Source organism: Astatotilapia calliptera, chromosome 18, assembly GCF_964374335.1.
Source record: "Astatotilapia calliptera chromosome 18, fAstCal68.1, whole genome shotgun sequence".
NCBI classification, from domain to species: domain Eukaryota; kingdom Metazoa; phylum Chordata; class Actinopteri; order Cichliformes; family Cichlidae; genus Astatotilapia; species Astatotilapia calliptera.
In genome coordinates, this window is record NC_137439.1 from 24230252 (window position 1) to 24250796 (window position 20545).

Here is a 20545-nt window from a genome sequence, read left to right on the forward strand (position 1 = left end):
GAAGTTGATTTTAGGCTCACATGCCGTCCCTTTCTTGCCTCGGCAGGTTAGTAACGACGGTTTTAGGGTCTTTGAAGCTTTTAACACTAAAAATGGCTGCATTTGATTTAGGTAGTCCCAGATCCCGGTGCGGACGTCATTCCCCACACACTAACATGTTTAATAAGTGTCAGCAGGATCACGCAGCGCTTTATTAGCACACTGGAGAGGCTTCATGGGATCCTGCACATGTGGCCTTCCTGTAATAAGTCACACACTGGCTCCTGTTGTTTTAGTTAGAGTCAGTCCACAGACTGTTTTAGCTGTAGATTATAGGTATCACCTGTGGTCAGTAAATTCAAATATGTGAAGCCCACTTGGCCTGCACGACACTGTAAAAACCTTTTTAAAAAATAAGTTTAAAGACTTTTCATTCAGGATGAAGGAAAAGCAGGTAAACGTTGCCTTTTTTTGGGGGGTATTCTGTTTTTACGCTCTGCGTTGTGTCCGCCTCTCTAACCGGAAGCTGTGCGTCCTCCCTCCGTGTTACTTGACGCTGACCATTGAAGGAAAACGGAGCAGAAGAGCGAAACATGGCGACTTCGAACAATCCGCGGAAATTCAGCGAGAAAATCGCTTTACATAACCAGAAGCAGGCGGAGGAGACGGCGGCGTTTGACGAAGTGATGAAAGACCTGAGCATAACCCGAGCAGCGAGGGTAACGACACCGTTTGCTGCCTTTTCCTTCCCTCCCTCCTGTCTGCGCTCCGTTTGTTTTCAGCGAGCTGTCAAATAGGCATTTGTAGCGCCGCGGCTGCACGCAGAACAGGTAAACAATAACAAACGACGCTTCCTGCCAGCTGTGGCCGATTTTCTCCTGTCGGTGGACGGCCAGCTGAGCCGACACGATGTGTCGGTCCTCAAATGTAGATGCGTACTGCGGGGACCATCTTTCCTAAAAGTTATTGGCTACAATTTTTGTCCCACGCAAGTGTAAAGCAAAGGGGCGTGCATCCGTGTTTGACAGCGCGCGTCCAGCACCGCGATTTTCCCTTCATCTCGTGGGCTTAGATACGAAGCGATTAACCTAAAGCATATGATGTGATCCGTGAACGTAGAGATTGACATTTTAAAAAATGAATTAGAAAATCGTGGTGCATATAGGGATATATGTTAAGGTGTGTTTCTGTGCATATAAACCGCGGTGAACTTGTCTGACGGGTCCTCAGGCCTGTGTGCACTGCAACATGAGTGACATTTACGGCAAAGATGAAGGCCAGCAGATTATGTGGAATTTAAGCCACATACAGCACAGGCCTCCAGAATAAATCCTATGGAGGCAGGGCTTCAGTGGAAACCGCTACTGAGTGGAAATATGATGGACTTAACATCATTGCAAGCATCAGCCACTATCCTATCTAAGCTCTGTTTCTCTGAATCTGTGTGTTTGTGTCTGCTCAGAAGACGATAAAGAGCAACTTAAAGGTCTTTCTAGAATCAGAAAAGCAGAAGTATCATGTAACAGTAGATATCGTGGATGCTGGTTCACAGTCTCACGTCAATGGCAGACTGCAGTGCAAAACTTCTAAACGTGCATTGCTTTAAAAAAAAATTATTAGAAATACGCGCTCACCCAACACTTTGTTAGCTACACCTCACTAGTGATGGGTTGGCCCATTAAGAAGTGCCTTAAATCCTCTGTGTGATTTTTTTTTTTTTTTAACTGCAGTTTCCTGTTCTTAGCTGACAGGACTGGCACCTAGTGTGGTCTTCTGCTGCTGTAGCCTATCTGCTTCAAGATTCAAAGATGTTGTGCATTCAGAGATGCTTCTGCTTCTTCTTCTTCTGCATGCTTTGGTTTTAATGAACTTTTTTTCGGGGATATTGTATCTTCCTATCAGCTAGAACCAGTCGCGCCTTTCTCCACTGACCTTTGACATCAACAAAGCGTTTTCACCCAGAAAACTGCCGCTCACTGGATGTTTTCTCTTTTTCAGACCATTCTCTATGAACCCTAGAGGTGTTTAGAAAATCCCAGTTTCTGAAATACTGAAATACCAGCTCACTTGGTCCTGACAACCATACTACGATCAAAATCTCTTAAATAACCTTTCTTCTCCATTTGGTTTGAACTTAAGCATCTTGACTTGACAGGTCTACATGCATAAATGCACTGAGTTGCTGCATTGTGTCTGGCTGATTAGATATTTGCATAAACAAGCAGTTGAGGAGGTGTATCTTAAAGAAGTGGCCAGTGAGAGCACGCACAAAAATCGCTTGGTATAAACTGAATATATACCAATCAAGTACATTTCATTTGAACAGGTAACTTAAATGTAACATTTTACATTACACTTATGCAACATAGTTACGTGTAACCAAATAACCAAAAATCATCAGTTTGGGAATACATGTTAAGAAAAATGGCCTCCCTATGCTTTACCTTTAAACACGTCCTTATCTGGAAACTAATAGAACAAGTTGCATCAGAGTTATGACTTTATTATTATAGGTCCATATTTGTAGACGATATGTCTCGACAGGTTGGTGGAGGTCTGTGGCCTTATGTTTTTTTTTTTTATCTAGATTTCATTAAGTATGCAATCAGTCGTTTGTATGTTTTTGGCTGTCAGTAAAATTATGCAAAAACCTCCAAGCTGACTATAATTAAAACCCAGTGGAGAGGTGGAGTATGAGCAAACCCATTAAACAGAGCGAAGCTGGATCGCTTTCTTCAAAACTGCGAGATGGGGCAGTGAAACTGGTGAAAGGATGCACTTTTCCAGTGATTAATGGAAAGACAAACATTAGGTAGCTCTTGTTTGAGCCAGAGTTAGACATGCTGGAAGGATGCCTCGGGTTTAGAGTTTCACCCTTTCACACTGTTGCCTCCCTTTATGCTCAACTCTCACTCTGATTTTTCTTTTGTGCTTTTCTCCGTACACGGCTTCTTGTGATTAAAGTGACCCAGACTTCATATTCTGTTGTTACAGTATCTAATCCGTTGCATCAGAGACTGCGTTCATGTAGCTAAAGAAGTATACTCTGAGGTTGGAGGCTTATCAAAATACACCACTGATGCAGGCATAGTAATTGTTATTATTAGATTTTCTGCCATGCCAACAGTAAGCAGTGGGCTTGCATGAGACAATTTAATTGACTGGTCATGGGTTCTCTGATTGGACATGGAAAAGGAGGCTGTTTTGAAATAAACACTGGAGTGACAGTTTGGAGGGTTTTCTTCTGAAATGAAGACAGGCACATTCAGTGATACTGAATTATATCTATACTGCTTTGCTTGCACCTTGGCATTCATATAATCTATTCACATTAAATAAAAAAGAAACCGTTAAATTTGACACTAAATTAGCTGTAAACGTTAGAGCTTGCAACAAAATTTGTCACTAAATTAAACAGCTTTTAGTTTCCACCACTTCGATCTTCCTTTCCTTTACTGCTAAAATCCACAAATCTCACTTTTAGCACTTCAAAAAATTTAAGAAAAATCTGCAAACAGTCCTGTAATGTAAATGAAACAATCATGCAACTTAAAAAGAAAATGTTCTAGCAGAACATCATATTCAGCTCTCGTTATTAACAATATCACGGCCTGGTCCTTGGTTTTTAGGCGTGTGGGGTGTTAATAGCTAATTTATTACATCGCTGTAACTGGAGCGTGGACTTAATGCGAGCGAGAAACTCTTTTACTTCTTTTCTAAATTTCCCATAAATGCCTGCTGATTTACCTGATGTTGTTCTTCTTGCAGTTGCAGTTGCAGAAGACCAAATATTTGCAGCTGGGGCAGAACCGTGGGCAGTACTATGGAGGATCCTTGCCAAACGTCAATCAGATTGGAAACAGCACGATCGACGTGCCTTTTCAGGTACAGGATTGCTTATCTTTCCTTTGCCTTTCACATTTACAACTAAAATATACCTGGTGTAGGTCAATTCAATCTGTGGCCTTAACTGCAAAAATATATTGTGTGATATAAATAAATAAATACCCCCATTTTTTCCCAATCTCTATGGGTAAGTAATATCCTGCAGTATTGACTGGTCGCTTTTTTTAGACATCCTGAGGTTCTTTTTCCCTGGACTAAATATTCTTCTACAGGAAGTCACATACTTTGTGTAAGTCACTTATGTAAGCAGTATATGAACAAAAATAATACTTTATTTAGAGGCAGTGTAAGTATCCAAGGCCACAGCCTACATTAGGTTTGTATACGGTTGTAGCATGGCTCGGCGCAGGCTCTGTCCAATAAACACTGTGTATACAGTCCTGCAATAACTTTGAAGTTTATATGTTGCTGCCGCAGCGTAATAAGAACGTTCTTGAAGCCACGTCTGTCACACCAAATTTGAATTGTGTGTTTTATGTGCAGGGAGACAGCTTCATGCTGGGCTTCAGTGCACTCGGCAACAACGTGAACAGAAGCAGAAGTTTTTTTATTGCTTTAAATTGTTTTCAGGAGCAGCTTCAAAGGTGGCAGGAAAGGATTTGCATTAATTGTCGACAGAAACATAAAAGAAATGTCAGTCTTCAGTGAAAGCCTTAAAACTGATATTGCACAATAATGAATGTTAGAAATTGAAGGGAAAAAGGGTCAGGATGTTGTGTGTAATTTGTTCTGAATAATAGGTTTCATTTTATTTGGGGAAATAAAAAAAGAAAAAATCATTGCGTTCAGTGCTATCTGCAACGCGACTGCTGCGTTGCTTAGTGTGTCAGTCTGTGTATATGAGAAAGAAGAGCTTCTCCATGTTTTATTCTCTCAGCCAGTGCTGGAAACAGTCTCTTGCTTGAAAGGCACTGAAGCTGCACAGCAAGACAGAAAACATCTGTCATGTGGGCTAAAAAGCCCTTGTCCTTGAAATTTCCACGGAATAGCTTCAGACAAATGGAACAAGATACCAACCTTTAAAAAAAAGGAAAATGTAATGCAGTTTCGTAGTTTTAATTTTCTTTGCCAATGAAATGACAACCCTCAAAAAAACAACAAACAAACAAGTTGAAGAACACGCGTAGAACATAATGCACACATTTCAGATTTTCTTTTTCCAGTCTTCCCCCATCCTTTTCACCCCGGACCACTTTACCTTTCATTCCTGTGCTACATGCTCATAGGAAGTGTTTATTCTCTGCTGGCCAAGAGCAGTGTAACTGAGGTAAAGTGCTGACTACCGTGGCTGCCGCAGTGCTTTTTGTAGATTAATGACCTCAAAAACTCTCTTGTTATTGTTACACATTCAGCTCTAATAGTGCAGGCCGGTGAGGAGCTGAAAAGTAATGTTTGCAATTTGCCCAGTTCATTACCCATTTTTTTCCTTGTCTTTATTTGTCAGAATTCAGGGCTCGACATGAACAGGTCGACGCGACACCACGGATTGGTGGAAAGAGTCTACCGCGATCGGAACCGCATCACATCGCCCCACCGGAAACCCCTGTCTGTTGACAAACACGGACGACAGATATCCTTTTATGCTGCCTGTTGGGTGAAGTGTTGTTTAATGTTGGGGCGATCGTGGCTCAAGAGTTGGGAGTTTGCCTTGTAATCGGAAGGTTGCCGGTTCGAGCCCCGGCTTGGACAGTCTCGGTCGTTGTGTCCTTGGGCAAGACACTTCACCCGTTGCCTACTGGTGGTGGTCAGAGGGCCCGGTGGCGCCAGTGTCCGGCAGCCTCGCCTCTGTCAGTGCTCCCCAGGGTGGCTGTGGCTACAATGTAGCTTACCATCACCAGTGTGTGAATGGGTGGATGACTGGATATGTAAAGCGCTTTGGGGTCCTTAGGGACTAGTAAAGCGCTATATAAATACAGGCCATTTACCATTACCATTTTTATCTGGTTTCTGAGCTTCAGTTTAAATCAGAGTGCTTGGTCAAAACTTCACTCGGTCAAATTTTTCTTTAGGAGCAGTAGAGTGGCATTTCTGCAGATTATTAGGAATTTACACAGATGTTATCCTACCAATGCATGCCCCATGCTACAGTATTTGTTTTGGCCTGTTCATGCTGTTGGAAGCCTGATATACTTAATCATACTGAGAAAAAACAAACAAACATGTTAATATCCTAAAAATGGGTCAGTTTAACCCATTCCTAGGTGCTTACTAGGCATGAATATTTCAGCTTTTTGTGGATTCAAATGAGAAGTAGCTTTGAAATGAAAAACGATAGGGATGTCTCATAAACTGCTGTAGGTGCATGAAGCCTAAAAACAGGTCATTTTAGCCTGTCGCTAGGTGGTTGCGGGGCAACACGATGCCATCATAATGTGTCATGCATAATTTAGCTTTTGCGAATACAAATTAAATGTTACTGTTGTGAAATACAAACGATACAGTGCTTTTATAAGGTGCATAAGTGCAAAAAAAATGGATCGTTTCAAACTGTTGCTGGGTGGTTGCTAGGCAATGCGATGATGCCGCAGTATCTGATATAGATAAGAACCTTCCGGGGCCTAAGATGAACTTGTGTGCACAGGTTTGGTTGCTCATCTTCTAATGCTCTCGGAGGAGTTGGTGGACAAAGAAACCAACGCACAGACAGACAGAGATTTCATGTATTATGATAAATATTCAGTGGGAGGAGTTTGGCTGGGAATAACATGGTGTCAACAGCTGAACATTAGCATTGTGGAGATGTTAATAAACCATAGTCTGCACACACCCACACAGTTCTGAGAACAGGACTAATCACACAGTATAAGTGAAACCACCTGCGGGCTCTCATCATTCTCCAGCAGAAGTCAATGCAAATCTTTAAACTGTATTATTGTTTTTTAAAGCTTAATATATGCATAAAATATACATTTGTGTTTAAATGCTCCTTCGTGGTAGCATTATTGGAAAATACACAGTGCAGAACAAGCAATTATTAACACCTTTTCATTAATAATGCTGTTGTATTCAGCTAGCTTTTGAAACGGAAGTGCTTCTTGATTTCAGATTTTTAGATCTTAATCAAACTCTTTGTGGGCATTTTGGTAAAAGACTTCGGCCTGTAGGTAATGAAAGTGTACCCTGTATTGTAGAAGATCACCAAGCACAGTGCTTTTTTTATTTATTTATTTTTTGAATTCACAGAAGAGAGTACACTGATTCTGCCAAGGCTTTATTCTCCAGCTGTTATTTCTTAACCTGCGATGTCACATTGACAGCTGTCCATATGGCTCAGTATATCTCTCGCCGCCACCTGATACTAGTTGGAGGAGGTAAGACGGTCTCTGATAATGACACAATGTCTCGGCATGGCCTTCTTGCAACTAAATGCATTTTTTTTTCACCTGTCATGAAGAAACGTGTTCAGATAATAACGCAAGACACATTCAGAGTGGAAAGACCCAAGAGGCTAACACTCTGACTGTGAAATCCTTCTGCATTGTCACATATTTAATGACTTTCACAGTTTCTGCCATTGAGAAAAATTATTGAAATGTTTATATTTACACTTAAAACTATTCCAGTGTCCTTATTCTAGTGTTAAACATTTAAAAATAACTGACTGCTGCATGTGATGTTGTTGTCGCGCAGTGCTGTAGTTGCCCACTATGTACTTTTTTGTGCTATTCGGGTAGATTTTGTCTATAGATCGCCTTATGTGAGTTTAAAATTCTTGTGCTGCAGGACAAACTCTGACTCAGCACTGCATCAGTGCACACTAATTCCTGCCCAGCAGGCCTCCTTCACTGGAGGATCACAGGAGCTGCAGCCAAAACGAGGTACACAAGATTTCGAAGATGTTCTCGTCATGTAGTGTAAGAGACATGTTCATTAGTGTGGTGTGTGTCAGCTCACTTCATACAGACACCCTGCATGAAATGAGCTTTTAACTCTGCCTTGAATTAGTCTATATGTGCTTTTTAAATTAGTGTTTTTTTGCATTATCTGCAGAATTCAGTGTTATTTGTTTTTTTGTTTTTTTTTGTGATCCTGTTTAGTTTTTGTGGTATTTTGTTGCTTTCTCCTGACGACTCAGTGGAAGCGCCCTCCAGTGTATGATGAAAGGGTTTGAATGCGGCTTTGAAGGCAAGAGGAGGAAAATTGATTGCTGTGCAGATGGTGCGCATTCAAGTACCATGTGAATTTCGCTCCTAATGGCCATGTGAGGGGAATTATGTCAATTTTAGAAGCACTTTGGTTGAATTTGTATGTATCATCTTGGAGAAGTGCTTGTGCTTTTACCCATTATTTGCATTCAGAATTCCTTTTTCTTTTACTAATGTCACACTTCTTGTCTACTTTCTTTTTTTGTTTTTGTTTTTCCTCTTTTTAAAGGAACCTTTTCTTCCCACTGTCATCAAGTGCTTACTCAAAGGGAATTGCTGGGTACCTTGTCATCATTTTGTACCTTACAATGCAATAGTGCTTGGATATATATAAATTCATGTATATATATGTTGTAACTTGACGCTACATACATTAACGACTGCACTTACTCACTTGATCTGATTAAATGAAGGCAGTTATTATGAGCTTCAACAGGCAGGACATCTGTAGATCCAAGAGATTGAGGAGATTTATTTTTTAATTTCTCCATCTCTCGCTCTCGCTCTTGCTCTCCCCAGTCCTCCTACTCACTGTACCGGGGTCTGAAGCAATTAAACAAGAGGTGGATGAAGATGGACAGAAACATAACTGGGACAGCAAAAAAGTAAATCTTCACACAAAATGTTTTTCACTTGAGTATCTCACTGGTCTTCCTGATACACTAGTTGTCTTTTTTTCTCCCACTTTAGAACATTTCAAGATCCAAGCCCTGCAAAGTTCCTGGAATCCAGTGAGTTTTAATGTCTTAGGTTGTCTAAGGATACCTTCCTCTATAGTCTGAGTAACACAATGAAATTATGTTTCAGTGTAAATATTTTTGGGGGGCACGTTGGTCTCACTGTTACGATATAGTGTTTAAATCCAGAAAGGAAGCTTCGGCTAGGTACGTGTGTACACAAATCTGATGAATGGGTGTGAATAAAGCGTAGTTTTGAACTGAAAGCATCTGACTGTAGTTCAACATTTTCATTTTGACTCGCTCAACTGCCAAAGGAATGAGAGTGTGGAGCCAAAAGATTTGCAAAAATACCCTGGGCCAAATGCATGAAGTCCAAATATCTCTGGACTTGTTTGCCTCGGGAGACATTTCCAAGTAATCTGAATAAGCTACTGGTGTTGGCGGTTCTGCTATTTCATCACCGAGTATATCGAGCATGTCATCGCTGGAGAGTTTACGGCACCCATCTGTTTTTCTGCAGCATTTTCCCGTCTCCAGAACAGCAGCTGACCGCTTCGATGAAACCAGCAGCCCACAACACTGGCGGCTCTCTTCCCGATCTGACCAACATCCAGTTCCCTCCTCCGCTGCCCACCCCGCTCGACCACGACGACCCAGCTGCCGCCTCGTTCGGCTCCCAGAGCAGCACGCAGGCTCTGGGTAACACACAAGGTGGTAATAAGCACTCTCTCCTCTGTTCTCTCTGGACATATCTTAAAGTTATGTGCAGGATATGAAGGATCTTGGATTTCAGCATTTGCCACTTGTTTGGTGCCAAGTTGGGTCTTTAAGGAAACTGTTTTCTTGTGCTGGGTAGGAGTGAACACGTCTCAACCCACAGTAGCCATGGAAATCCAGGCCGGGCAGGATAGTGTGATTCCTCTCATCCTGAACGCGGGAGACTCCCACCAGCACCAGAACCTGCAGCTCTCCCCAACAACTCCACCTCTCACTCTCTCCCAGGTACTCAAGAGGAAAGCGTTGTACATTAATAGACATAGAAACAGTGTCATGATTTGTAGGCAGGCTACAAATACTGAAATGAATGCTTTTTGAGGTTTCTGTCATATAAAGTGCCGTGCTCCCAACAGGCAGCCATTAATGCCATGAACCTGGAGCAGCAGCTGTCCCAGTACGCCTTCTTCAGCCAGCAGCCGTCGTCCCAGACACACCCAAACCAGCAAGTGAGTTTCTATCCAAAGCCACAGCTCAAAACATAATAAACTTCATCTCATTCATATGTACGAACATCCAGTTTTATATAGTATTATGACCACTTGCCAAAAAAAATCAATGAATGAGTCAACAGCAGTTGTTTAACTCGGACGTGTGGCTCGTTTTGTTTTCATTTACCCGTTTTAAACATCCAGAGGATCGCTGAGCGTTAGTCCATCTGCATATGAAGCAATTCGCTCACTGTCTGCCGCTTTACAGCTGACAGTTGGTCACCCTGCCCTGTTGTTAGTTACTTCAAACAATCACCTCAGAGTTGAGAGTAGTTTAACTTGCTTTCTGCCCACTGCTAAAGCCAAATCACTGCTAGTCACTTCCTCTTAGAATGTCTATCACCTTAGGTCAGAGTTATTTGAAGCCGAAAAGATAATGGGAAACTTTCAGCAACGTGCTCTCCTACACAACATGCTGCCAGTGCAGATGTTGCATATCGCTGCCCCCTCCCCCTGGCACTGACTCACTTTCTCTCTCACTCCCTCGCTTTTACCCGTGGTTTGTGGACATCTTTTCATTTTCTCCGCAGTTTTGGTTGCATTTCCTCTCCGGTTTTCTCTTTTCTGCCGCAGCCGTTCCTTAAACTCTTCCTTATAAGGAATTATATTTCTTGGGTCCACTATAGTAGCTGCAGTGGATTCACACTCGAATCGCACTCTCGAACTTGTCATGTCATGTACAACATACAGAGAAGCGTCTGATCATGTTTGTTATTGGTAGTAGTAGAGAATGAGTCATTATCATCTGAAGTTAAGTCTAAATTTTGGAATTGATGAAATAATTTACTTAGTAAAAGTTATTCTGGGTCTTCCAGCCAATCAGAGTCCTGAATTTTCAGTGGCTGTGGTATAGACCTCATGAAGTTTCACTGGAAATTAGGATCGAGTCCATTCCTTTACAAACCTGTTGCTGTGTTTCAGTTTGTGACGCTGGCGTTGTGGCCTGCTTTCCATTTCATCAGTCTGTCAGCTCCCTAAGCCTCCAATCTCGGGATTATGTTTATTAATGCAAGTACAGCTAATCCCAATCTCCAAGTCTTTCCAACTTCTTCCAATATTTTTGGATTTATGAATGTTTTCATTCTTTTCATTCTAAGAATGTTCATACATTTTATCTCTGTTTATCACATGAACGCTAAATCATTTGAAACTATAGCTTTATGTTAAATGTTACTGAACACGTGTCCTAACAAACTGTAATCATGAAGCCGTTCATGTTTAACTGAAATGAAAATGCATTTTTCCACAGCCCATTAAAAAAAAAAAAAAAAGAATATTACAAAACTTTGATGTTAGCCAGACTTTAAGATCTCAGACTTAATGTTTATCTGCAGCTGCTGCTGCTTTTTAATTAGATTGATAGCATCCAGATTGTGAATGAGTGAGTAAGATGAAAAATGAGGGGAAAAATAGATAAACTGCATTTAATGACGATGATGCGTTTTGGCTCTCATGGGAACATTCGACTTACTTTGACTTACTTACGTTTACTCGTCTGTGATTCAGTCACCTCTATATTGTTGAGATGTTTAATGAGATGGAATTAGAGAATAACCACACCAGAGTTATAGGAGCAGCAGTTCATAAATGAATTATTATAACTATATTTTTTTAATAAGGTTCCAAATAAATAATAAAACCTATGATGATTTCAGTTACCAGTTAGTTGGAAGAAAACTTCGCAAACTCTTTGATATTCCTGTCACGTCTGCTTTTATTTCATTTACTTTGATTACTTTTTGAGCAGATCTTCATTTTTGCCACAGTTGACTAAAAATAAAAACGCACCAACAACTGTGCTTTCCATGTCTTTATTCAACATACTGAGTTATTATCAGAGAGGCTGTTAAAAAAAAAAAAAGTGAATCCCTGCTAATTGCTTCTCCAAAAGCTGTTTGGATTCAGGTGTTCCAATTATGAAGATGAGACTAGAAGTGTGGGTTGTAGAGGTTGTTCTCAGTAAGAAAGCCATAGAGAGTTTTCTCTTGTGATAACTATGACTCAGTCACAAAAGCTTTCTCGCTGGGTTTCTGCACAAACCTCTTAAAAGCTACAGACACATTTCCAAGAATCTAGGCGTTCATCGGTCCACAATGAAATAAACAGAGGAGATAATGACGTGGGGCTATTGGGATCACAGCAAGTGCGAATACACGCGGTCCTGAAGAAGGTACAAAGAACCCAAGGCCAACTGCAAAACACCTGCGGAGATCTCGCTAACTTGCTAAAATCTTTGTTCGTGTGTCTCAACTCCCAGAACAACAGATGAGACGCAAGTATAACATTTTGACAAAAAATACACAATGATTTACTTAGAGGGGTAAAAGTAAAACCATATCCCTGCTGCCTCGGGGTCTGGGAAAAAAGACATTTCACAGGAGATTGTCAGTGCAGCAGTCCTTGTGCATAGTCAGGTCAGACTCTTCACCTTTAACTAGAAAGTTTATGTGTGTGTTTTTTTTACATTTTGGCATGATCTTTGACAATAAAATTCAACAAAAACATATAAAACTCTAAAATCTAAACTCCTAAAAATGTCACATAAAAGGCAACTTGTAGCCTTTTATGTGATTTTTTTTTCTTCTTTTGATGTGTTTTCATATCTGCCAAGATGTAATAAAATAAGATATGAATATAATGCGTGTGTGATAAGCAAGCATTAAAATTATACAGTGGTGCTTAAAGATTAGTTATCTATTTATGAGTCCACTGCTTATTTTCCAGCAGGCGGGTCTGGTCCAGCTGCCGTCCTCGGTGAACTCCTGCTCCCCGTCAGACAACCAGGCGTCCTCGCAAACCAACATGACCATCGACATGAACGCGGTGAGCAGTCTGTGTCTCGCTGATTTGTTGCAACAACAACCCAGTGATGACTGGTTCTCCTTGGCTGGTTCCCAGTTTTCCCAAAGAACTGTTTTCAGATGGTGTTAACGTGTTGGGCTCGGGGTTTCGCGAACACACTGCCACGTCGAAGTAATCAGAACTGATCTCGTAGACGTTCAGCTGTGACGTGAAGTTGTCCAAGAGTGTGTTTTGTAACAGACGTTTTGCTTGGGGGGGAAAAAAACGACGTGAAAATAGGACTGTGTGTGACAGTGCAATTGTTCTTTCTTTGTTATTTTAACTATGATACAAAACCATAATTTTGCAGTCCCAGAATTTCTTTGTTTCTCTGCAGAGTTCAAGTCCCCCCCAAAAACCACTAAAGCAGAATGTAAAAAAATGCACAAAGAGATTCGCAAAACATCCGTGAATCTGAAAGCTTCTGTAAGGCGCTGTTTCTCCTTCAGATCTTGGCTCTCGCTGCTTCGCTCTACTGTTGCGATGGGAATGTGTTTGGATTACTGCAGAAATGAAGTGGCCTACATTCTCTTCATCTCCGTAAAAGACTGTGCAGCGTGAGGTCACGGAAAACGCAGAGGAAGCTCGCTGGGATCTGGATCTTAGACTTGTATTCTTGTTATTAAACCGTTAATAAGGAAATGTTTTTATCATTTTACAGTCAAAGTAATGTCAAGGAAAACATGACCTTCTTTCATTTTCAGGCGAGTTCAAACAGGTTTACTCGACGCCACTGACCAGGTCACCGGTTTATAGCTCTATCCACAGACCTTGAACTCCTTTTTATCGCTCTCATCTCATGCTACCATTATTTTGGTAACTTATCTTTTAATAGTTTAGGAGTTTAAAGGTTTGAACGCCTCGTTGACTTGTAAATGATTAAACATTATCAGCCTCATTTGATAAATCTCAATTACTTGATGGCGTATCTGTTGCTTACTTGGAAGGTTTTATAGTACTTTTTTTTAATTTTGTTAGACAGTATAAAAAACATCTGATGATAGGACAGAACAAGAGATAGCAGAGTGGGTTTTCCCTGGTCACTATTTTTAAAATATTCACTTGCTCAGGTTTAATTTCCAGCGATATTCTTACTAATTAATCCCCTGTAGTACTCAGTCTTTCACTTTTCTTTTTTTTTTCTACTACTCCACTGACGTGAGATCTACACATCACTCGTCACATATTGTGATCATACTAATTACATTTCAGCATTAGCTACAAGTATGCACAGGTTCAATATTCCTCTGATCGCCAGTCTCCTGCAAGAAAAACACCACAGACATGGTTAACCAAAGCTCCTTGTTCAATAGGAGAAGAGTTACACACAACGAACGAGGGGGGGAAACAAAACGACGGCCTCCAGTGTGAATAACTCAAATGTATCCTCTTGTATCAGGCCTCGTCCCTTCAACAGTACCGCAGTAGGGTTGGATCCTCTGCCAATCAATCTCCAACCTCTCCCGTCTCCAATCAAGGCTTCTCACCCGGAGGCTCGCCTCAAGTAAGGGCGTATGGACTGAACGAGCTGCCGGCTCGCTTTGTATAAACATCACCGTCCCTTGCATCGTAGTGCTGTGGTTATCTCTGCTGAGTAGGACTCCGTGCAGCTTTTTCTTGTTGATACAGATCTGGGCAAAAAAAAATAAAATAAAAAGCGAGCCCTTCAGCAAGACCCATAACATCAAAACAAGCATTTCCCCCCTTAAGTTAATTGTATTGTCATTATTTATGCATTTACATATGATTACTTTCTGTGTTTTATAAGCCAAAAAAGAATAATATCTATTAGTATCTAATAAGTAGATAAAACACAGTGTAGCCTCTATTAGTTGACATTTTAACGAGCAATAGCAGGAAATCCTGGGGTTTCTTTGAGTCTGAGTCTACCGACATGCACAGCGGCATCATTAACCTTATAAATCACTGATGTGTTTTCCATGCTTGACATAAGAGGAAGTGAAACCGCGCAGTGAAGGAAATACTCTGGGAGAAAGCTGTCTGTGTGTACTTAAAGTTAATAATATATACATAGAAAATGTGCATTAAAAAGTTCTATTCCTGATCTGAATGATCACATTAAGCATTGACAAACTGTGAACCCTGAGCAGCTCTTGTTTTGCCCAGATCTGACCACCAGTCTCTTTAAGCAGTCTCTTAGTGTCATTGATGTGTTTTGTGATGTAGCCGTGTCCCTGACCTTCCTCCTCCTCTGCTGCTTTTTGTGGTATTTGCATCGCAACTCCACCGTTTCCCTCCCAGTCTTGCTTATTAGACTGTGAAGTGGAGTTTGTTTTGTTCTTTCCCATGTTTGTCAGATCTCTGTGTTTATTGTGGGTTTGCACCAGCATGGGGGGGAATGGGTGAGCATCAAGGGAGGTATTAATCCCCTTCGAAGGATTTTTCAGGAAAAGCTGTGCAAACTGAACCTTGCTTGCAATGTAGTGCATTAAGATAAACTGAACACACCCAAGGTAAACATGGATTAGGGCTGTCAGTGATGTGCGTGAGACTTAGTAAAAGCATGTAAGATTTGCAAAAGGTAGTGCTGATAATCTTTTAATCGCTTATTGCTAAGTGTTCTTTCTTAAATACTGTCTTGAATTACACCTTTAAAAGTGCCATCTAGTAAGCCTTTACTGGTCCAAAGATTGAAGTTATAGTTTCTGACTTTTAAACATGCCCTTGTGTGTTTGAGATGTGGAGAGAGAGAGGAACGTGGCGAGTGACAGAGTTGATTCATGCTGTGTGTGCATTTCTATATGTTTGCTTTCCCAACTCGGGCCTTTCCAGAGCTGAAGTGGCTCACTCGTAGTCCCGAGGTTATCCACGGGCCAAACCACAACCAACAGTCTGTGTTCTCTTGTTAACCTGCTCTGCCCCGTGGGGAGTTGTGCAGCGCACACAGATAATGTGGTTTAGAACTAGGTGGAGCACAGACTGAGAATATGATCCAATTACTTATACATTAAGAGGCCACAATGAAACGGGAGAATTCCTGCTGCTGATTCGATGAGGACATTCAAATGAGGAATTTCAAGAGAATTAGCTTGCGCTGGATGAGTCGGTGGAGGGGAGAATAAAGCCACAGAGGGGATTACATTTTCAGTGATTCCCTTAATTTTAACGCACATTACATCCTGTTTGGTTTGTCTTAATTAAAACGTGGAAGCCAGAAGGCAGGAGAGGAAGCTCCTTTTTCATGTAAGGCTTTCCTTTTGTTGTCCTTACGTAGACGATTTGGGGCGTTTGGCCGGTTTGCATTTCAGTGTATTATGTATACAGAGAGCTGTAAGATATCGGCAGCTGATATTGAAAGATTTTGCCTCGTGTGATTAATTAAGCCATTTATTTATTTATTTTATCATATAATACATTTATTTACATATCTGCAGATTACTACAACTGTTTTTTTCTTTTATTTTTTGCAGGTTTTAAATCGTTTTTGTGCAATTAAAATGAAAAGGTTTGTGCTGCAGTAATGTCACACAAATGTGCAAAACGTTATGGCAGATGCTCAAAGACTTGTGAAGGCCTCCTCATGAAAGAAAATCGGCTATAAGCATTTTATAGAGGCATATAAAAAAAAGTCCTAATTATTCTAAGCCTTTGTATCTGGTTGTCTAGACCCGAGGTGTCAAACATGCAGCCCACTTTGATCGTTAGTGGGTCAGACCAGTGAAACTACATGATAAATGTGTAAAATTCCAGTAAAACATCTGGTAGTTTATTGCCTAGACGGTGCTGTAATTCCGAGATTTTTTTCTTTTTAAAACACAAAAGATAAAATAAATACGCTGATGGTGCATCATTCACATAAAAACACTTAATGTGTTGGCATATGCAAACTGGGTGGGCATTTGTACATTAAAAACCTCACACATTTCCAGACGTTGTGACATGTTGCAGTGTTCTAGCTGCTTTGACTGTCTCGTTTTGTATATCCCGTGTTTTTTGTTTAATGTATTATGTCTGAAGCCTTGATGCAATACATATATATGCTCATATTGATGGTGCGCACTTGTAATTTTGACCTACATCTATAATAAACCGATCACTGCTTGTTTGTTGTTGCAGCACAACTCCATACTGGGCAGCGTGTTTGCAGACTTCTACGACCAGCAGCTGCCTTCCATTCAAGCCAGTGCGCTCTCACAGCAGGTACAGGCTCTGTCCGTGTCAGATAGAAACCAATCATCTTCGCATGTTTTTCCTGCATTTACCTTTCTCCTACTTCAGGGACTTGTTGCATTATTTCTTTCTTTTGGGATTGCCAGTTGGAGCAGTTCAACATGATGGAGACCCCCATCAGCTCTGACAGCCTGTACAACCAGAACTCCACCCTCAATTACTCCCAGGCTCTTATGATGGGTTTGACTGGCCACTGCAACCCTCAGGACTCGCAGCAGCTTGGATACAGTAGCCATGGCAACATCCCCAACATCATTCTCACAGGTGCTTCACACGGCTTCTCAAGACATGCAGCGAGTGGCCTGTTAAGGCAGAGACCCAGACTTTAAAGTGTAGAACTGGTAGATCCAAGTGTGGAGGAACGCTTGTGATTCACATTTTCTTGTGGGTCTTGTGACAGTAACTGAACAGAAGAAGCTTCACAATGATTTGGTTGATTACTGGATTTGTATAATGGATGGAAGCAACAGCACTTTGTCATTCAGTCGTTGCATGCTGCCGCAACCCGACGTGTTGTTACATTTCTCACGAGTTGCACATCAAGGATAAAAAAGGTGGTTGCAGTTATGACGGAAGTTACGACGTAGATTTCCCACAGAAGTCTAAATCGGGCATAAATCACAGGATAAAAAAAATGAAAGTCCAACTTGATTATTTATGGTCTGAGCAGTATGAAAGTAGCGGGTTACCTGTCATTCAATCACTAGAATGTTAGCTCTGACATTGTTAAATGCTGCAGAGACGTATAACACTTATCTGCATGTAGATTCAAAGATAACCATCCTCTTAAGGTTTGCCTTTATTAGTTTTTAAAAAATTAGCCCTCCTAATAATCAGCTTCACTTAGATATGTAATTATGATGCCAAGCTGTCCCCTTAAGTTGTTATCAAATCATAACCCACACTCCTCTGCATTCTTTTGTTTTCATTGAAGTTGTCTCTAATTTTAGCCTTCCTTCTCTTCCTTAGAAACCTCAGTGAGATGAATAGTATTTTTTTTTTCTTGTCTTTCCACAGTGAGTGGAGAGTCTCCACCCAGCCTGCCCAAGGACCTGTCTGGCTCCCTGCCCACAGATGTCAGCTTTGATGTGGACTCTCAGTTCCCGCTGGACGATCTGAAAATCGACCCGCTGACGTTGGATGGCCTGCACATGCTCAATGACCCGGACATGGTCCTCACCGATCCCGCCACCGAGGATGCATTTCGCCTTGACAGGCTGTAACAAAAGTAGCGGGTGTAACAGGTGTGTGAACTCTGCTACCTAAAGCCGAGGGTCTCTGAGGAGAAGGTATCTAGAATCAGGCTGATCAAAGGCCTCATCTGGGCTGAGCATCAATTCCACACGACCCAACACAATCGACTCCCACAAATGAGCTCTTAAAATGTTTCTAAAGACTGCTGCTAGCTTCCCTTTAATGGTTCTCTCACTACCTTTTGTGATGGATCCTGTTGCGATTTAGATGATATACCCGTTTTTTATTCGAGGAAGCTTAATGAAAATTTGGGGGCATAAACAGCCCGGTCTCTAATTCTCCATCAATGACTGACTAAACTATGTCTGTAGAGCAAACCCGTAATAAATCACACTATAGCGATCGCACGGCTGTTAACATAGAGTAGCTTGATGACTCAGAGGAAACACCTGTTGAGCTTAACCTCCCTCTGTCCCAAGCTGTAATGGAAGCCCCGGTGAGGCGATGAGTCACCCTTTTGCAAGCTCATTTATTTTTAGGGAATGGTGAATTTTGATTTTTATCATAGTCAGTGGCGGTCATCAGTTTATGCATGAAATCACAAATCACTGTGCATACTTGTTTTGCCTTAATAGCGTCTACATTTTGGTTTTCATGCAAAGATGACTCTTATGTAGATGAGGAAGAAAGAGGGGAAAAAACAAAGAAGCATTTTAGGGATGGAGTAATTTTTTACAGGTGGTTTGGCCTACGTAATCCGCCGTTGTGTCGTCACTACCATATCATTTTTCAACTTCATTTATCGCACCTAAACGGATAAATGAGGAATACGAGCTAGATGTTTACAGGCTTTGTTTTATATTTTACATGTACAGAATGTGATTAGAGTTTGCGTAACGGTATCTATGCAAAACTACAGCGATCGATTTGGGACTGTAAAATGAAACACACACATCGAACCCTTATACGCAGGAAGGCAGCGTGCAGGATTCTTAGAGGATGCACGGCGACCGTGCCATGTTACTTTTGAAACTGTTTCCGTTCTTTCAGACTAGTGAGGTGTAGAGATGGTGGGGGGAAAAGGCACACTGAGCGTGGCACACAGGATTACTCCCAAAGATGTGACCTCAGCGTAGTTGAAATATCTATATATATATATGTATATTTTTCCAGACAATTGAACTGCCTCTATAATAGAACAGAATTGTTGATACAAAGAGAATGTATTTAGGTCACATCTGTACAACCATGTTGTTGCCATCCTGTCATCCTCATTGCCTCTCATAACTAGCCTTTATGTCCTTAAGGACACATATTGTTTCCCCAAAGCAGATATGACATCCTGCTTTAAGTTTTATGTGTTGCTTTGCTCGTTTCCCTGGCACTACAGCGACTCTATGTATCCGTTTTCTCGTAGCGCTCGTGTTGTCCGTGCCCTTTATCAGTTCGTTCCGTATCGCTCTGGTCGCTCTCGTAGTCGTATGCTTTCGTGCTTTAAAAATCCTCTGTGAAATCAGTGCGTGTTTCAGTAGATGGGTCCTTTGAGTTCATTCAGAAACGTGTCTCATTATTGCACTTTATGCATTTATTTAAAACACTGATTTCTCAGAGTGTATATACCAAACCCCCCGTCCCCACCTACCCTCGTGACTGTTATGTGCACTGGACCTGTCTGTCCTGTCTTTGATAAAACTTGCCTTCTTGTAAAAAAAAAAAAAAAAAAAGAAGACGAAGAAAAAAGAAAAGACAAATGAAAAAAGCAAATTGAATTATAGTTATTTTTGAAAACTTCTATAAAAAAATCTATTGAAGAGAGCTGAGTTGTTACTCAGTCGGTGAGTATTTTGTTACACTGTTACACATTTTTCTTTCCTACATTTTTTGCACGCAGGTGTGTCTGTCGTGTCTCTGCAGCTCTGACTGCATCATGTCGTAATAAATTATTAATTAGCAAAAAAAAAAGAAAAAAAGAAAAACAAACCACGGTTCAAGTTACAAAAATAGTGCATTGGACATTTGCAGTAAGTGTTATTGTAATACTGTGCCAGATGGGATGAGTCAGTCCCTGAAAAGTATTTTGCAGAATTAATATTGCAGTTCAGTGCAGGTAGAATAAAATGTAAAATAGATATAGATTCATTCCCAGGACACTATTTGGCTGTTATGTTCCTGAAACATCGCGTCTGTCGATGTGCGTCGAGGAACCCTGTGCCAGCATATTTATTTTCATGCAACACAAAACTATGATTGAATCTTAAAATTAGATTTTTAAGCTTTTTCCTTTAAAAAACAACAACAAAACTCTAATATTTCAGATGCATCATGTTGGTCAGTGATCCTGCGT

General features: G+C 41.0%; 1 protein-coding gene across 4 annotated transcripts; it reads left to right on the forward strand.

Moving 5' to 3' along the window:
• The first annotated feature begins 524 nt into the window (after window positions 1-524).
• On the forward strand, window positions 525-19524 carry crtc1a (CREB regulated transcription coactivator 1a). 4 transcript variants are annotated; one of them, XM_026150099.2, is made up of 15 exons: window positions 525-698; window positions 3748-3864; window positions 5330-5455; window positions 7135-7196; window positions 7609-7703; window positions 8550-8635; window positions 8721-8761; window positions 9231-9421; window positions 9567-9712; window positions 9841-9933; window positions 12700-12798; window positions 14216-14320; window positions 16894-16977; window positions 17094-17271; window positions 18025-18368. In XM_026150099.2, exons 1-15 carry the CDS (start codon window positions 573-575, stop codon window positions 18228-18230), a joined length of 1755 nt encoding a protein of 584 aa, XP_026005884.1. In that variant the 5' UTR covers window positions 525-572; the 3' UTR covers window positions 18231-18368. The 4 variants fall into 4 exon arrangements, with proteins under 4 accessions (XP_026005884.1, XP_026005885.1, XP_026005886.1 ...); XM_026150100.2 differs by having other exon boundaries at window positions 12703-12798; XM_026150101.2 differs by lacking the exon at window positions 14216-14320 and having other exon boundaries at window positions 18025-19524.
• Window positions 19525-20545: the final 1021 nt, after the last annotated feature.

Bases quoted from the DNA above. Each gene is read 5' to 3' on its own strand.
- crtc1a (XM_026150099.2), top strand. From the start codon at position 573: ATGGCGACTTCGAACAATCCGCGGAAATTCAGCGAGAAAATCGCTTTA. The intron at 3,865-5,329 runs GTACAGGATTGC...TTTATTTGTCAG, and splicing joins CGATCGACGTGCCTTTTCAG to AATTCAGGGCTCGACATGAA. The intron at 17,272-18,024 runs GTGCTTCACACG...GTCTTTCCACAG, and splicing joins CCCCAACATCATTCTCACAG to TGAGTGGAGAGTCTCCACCC.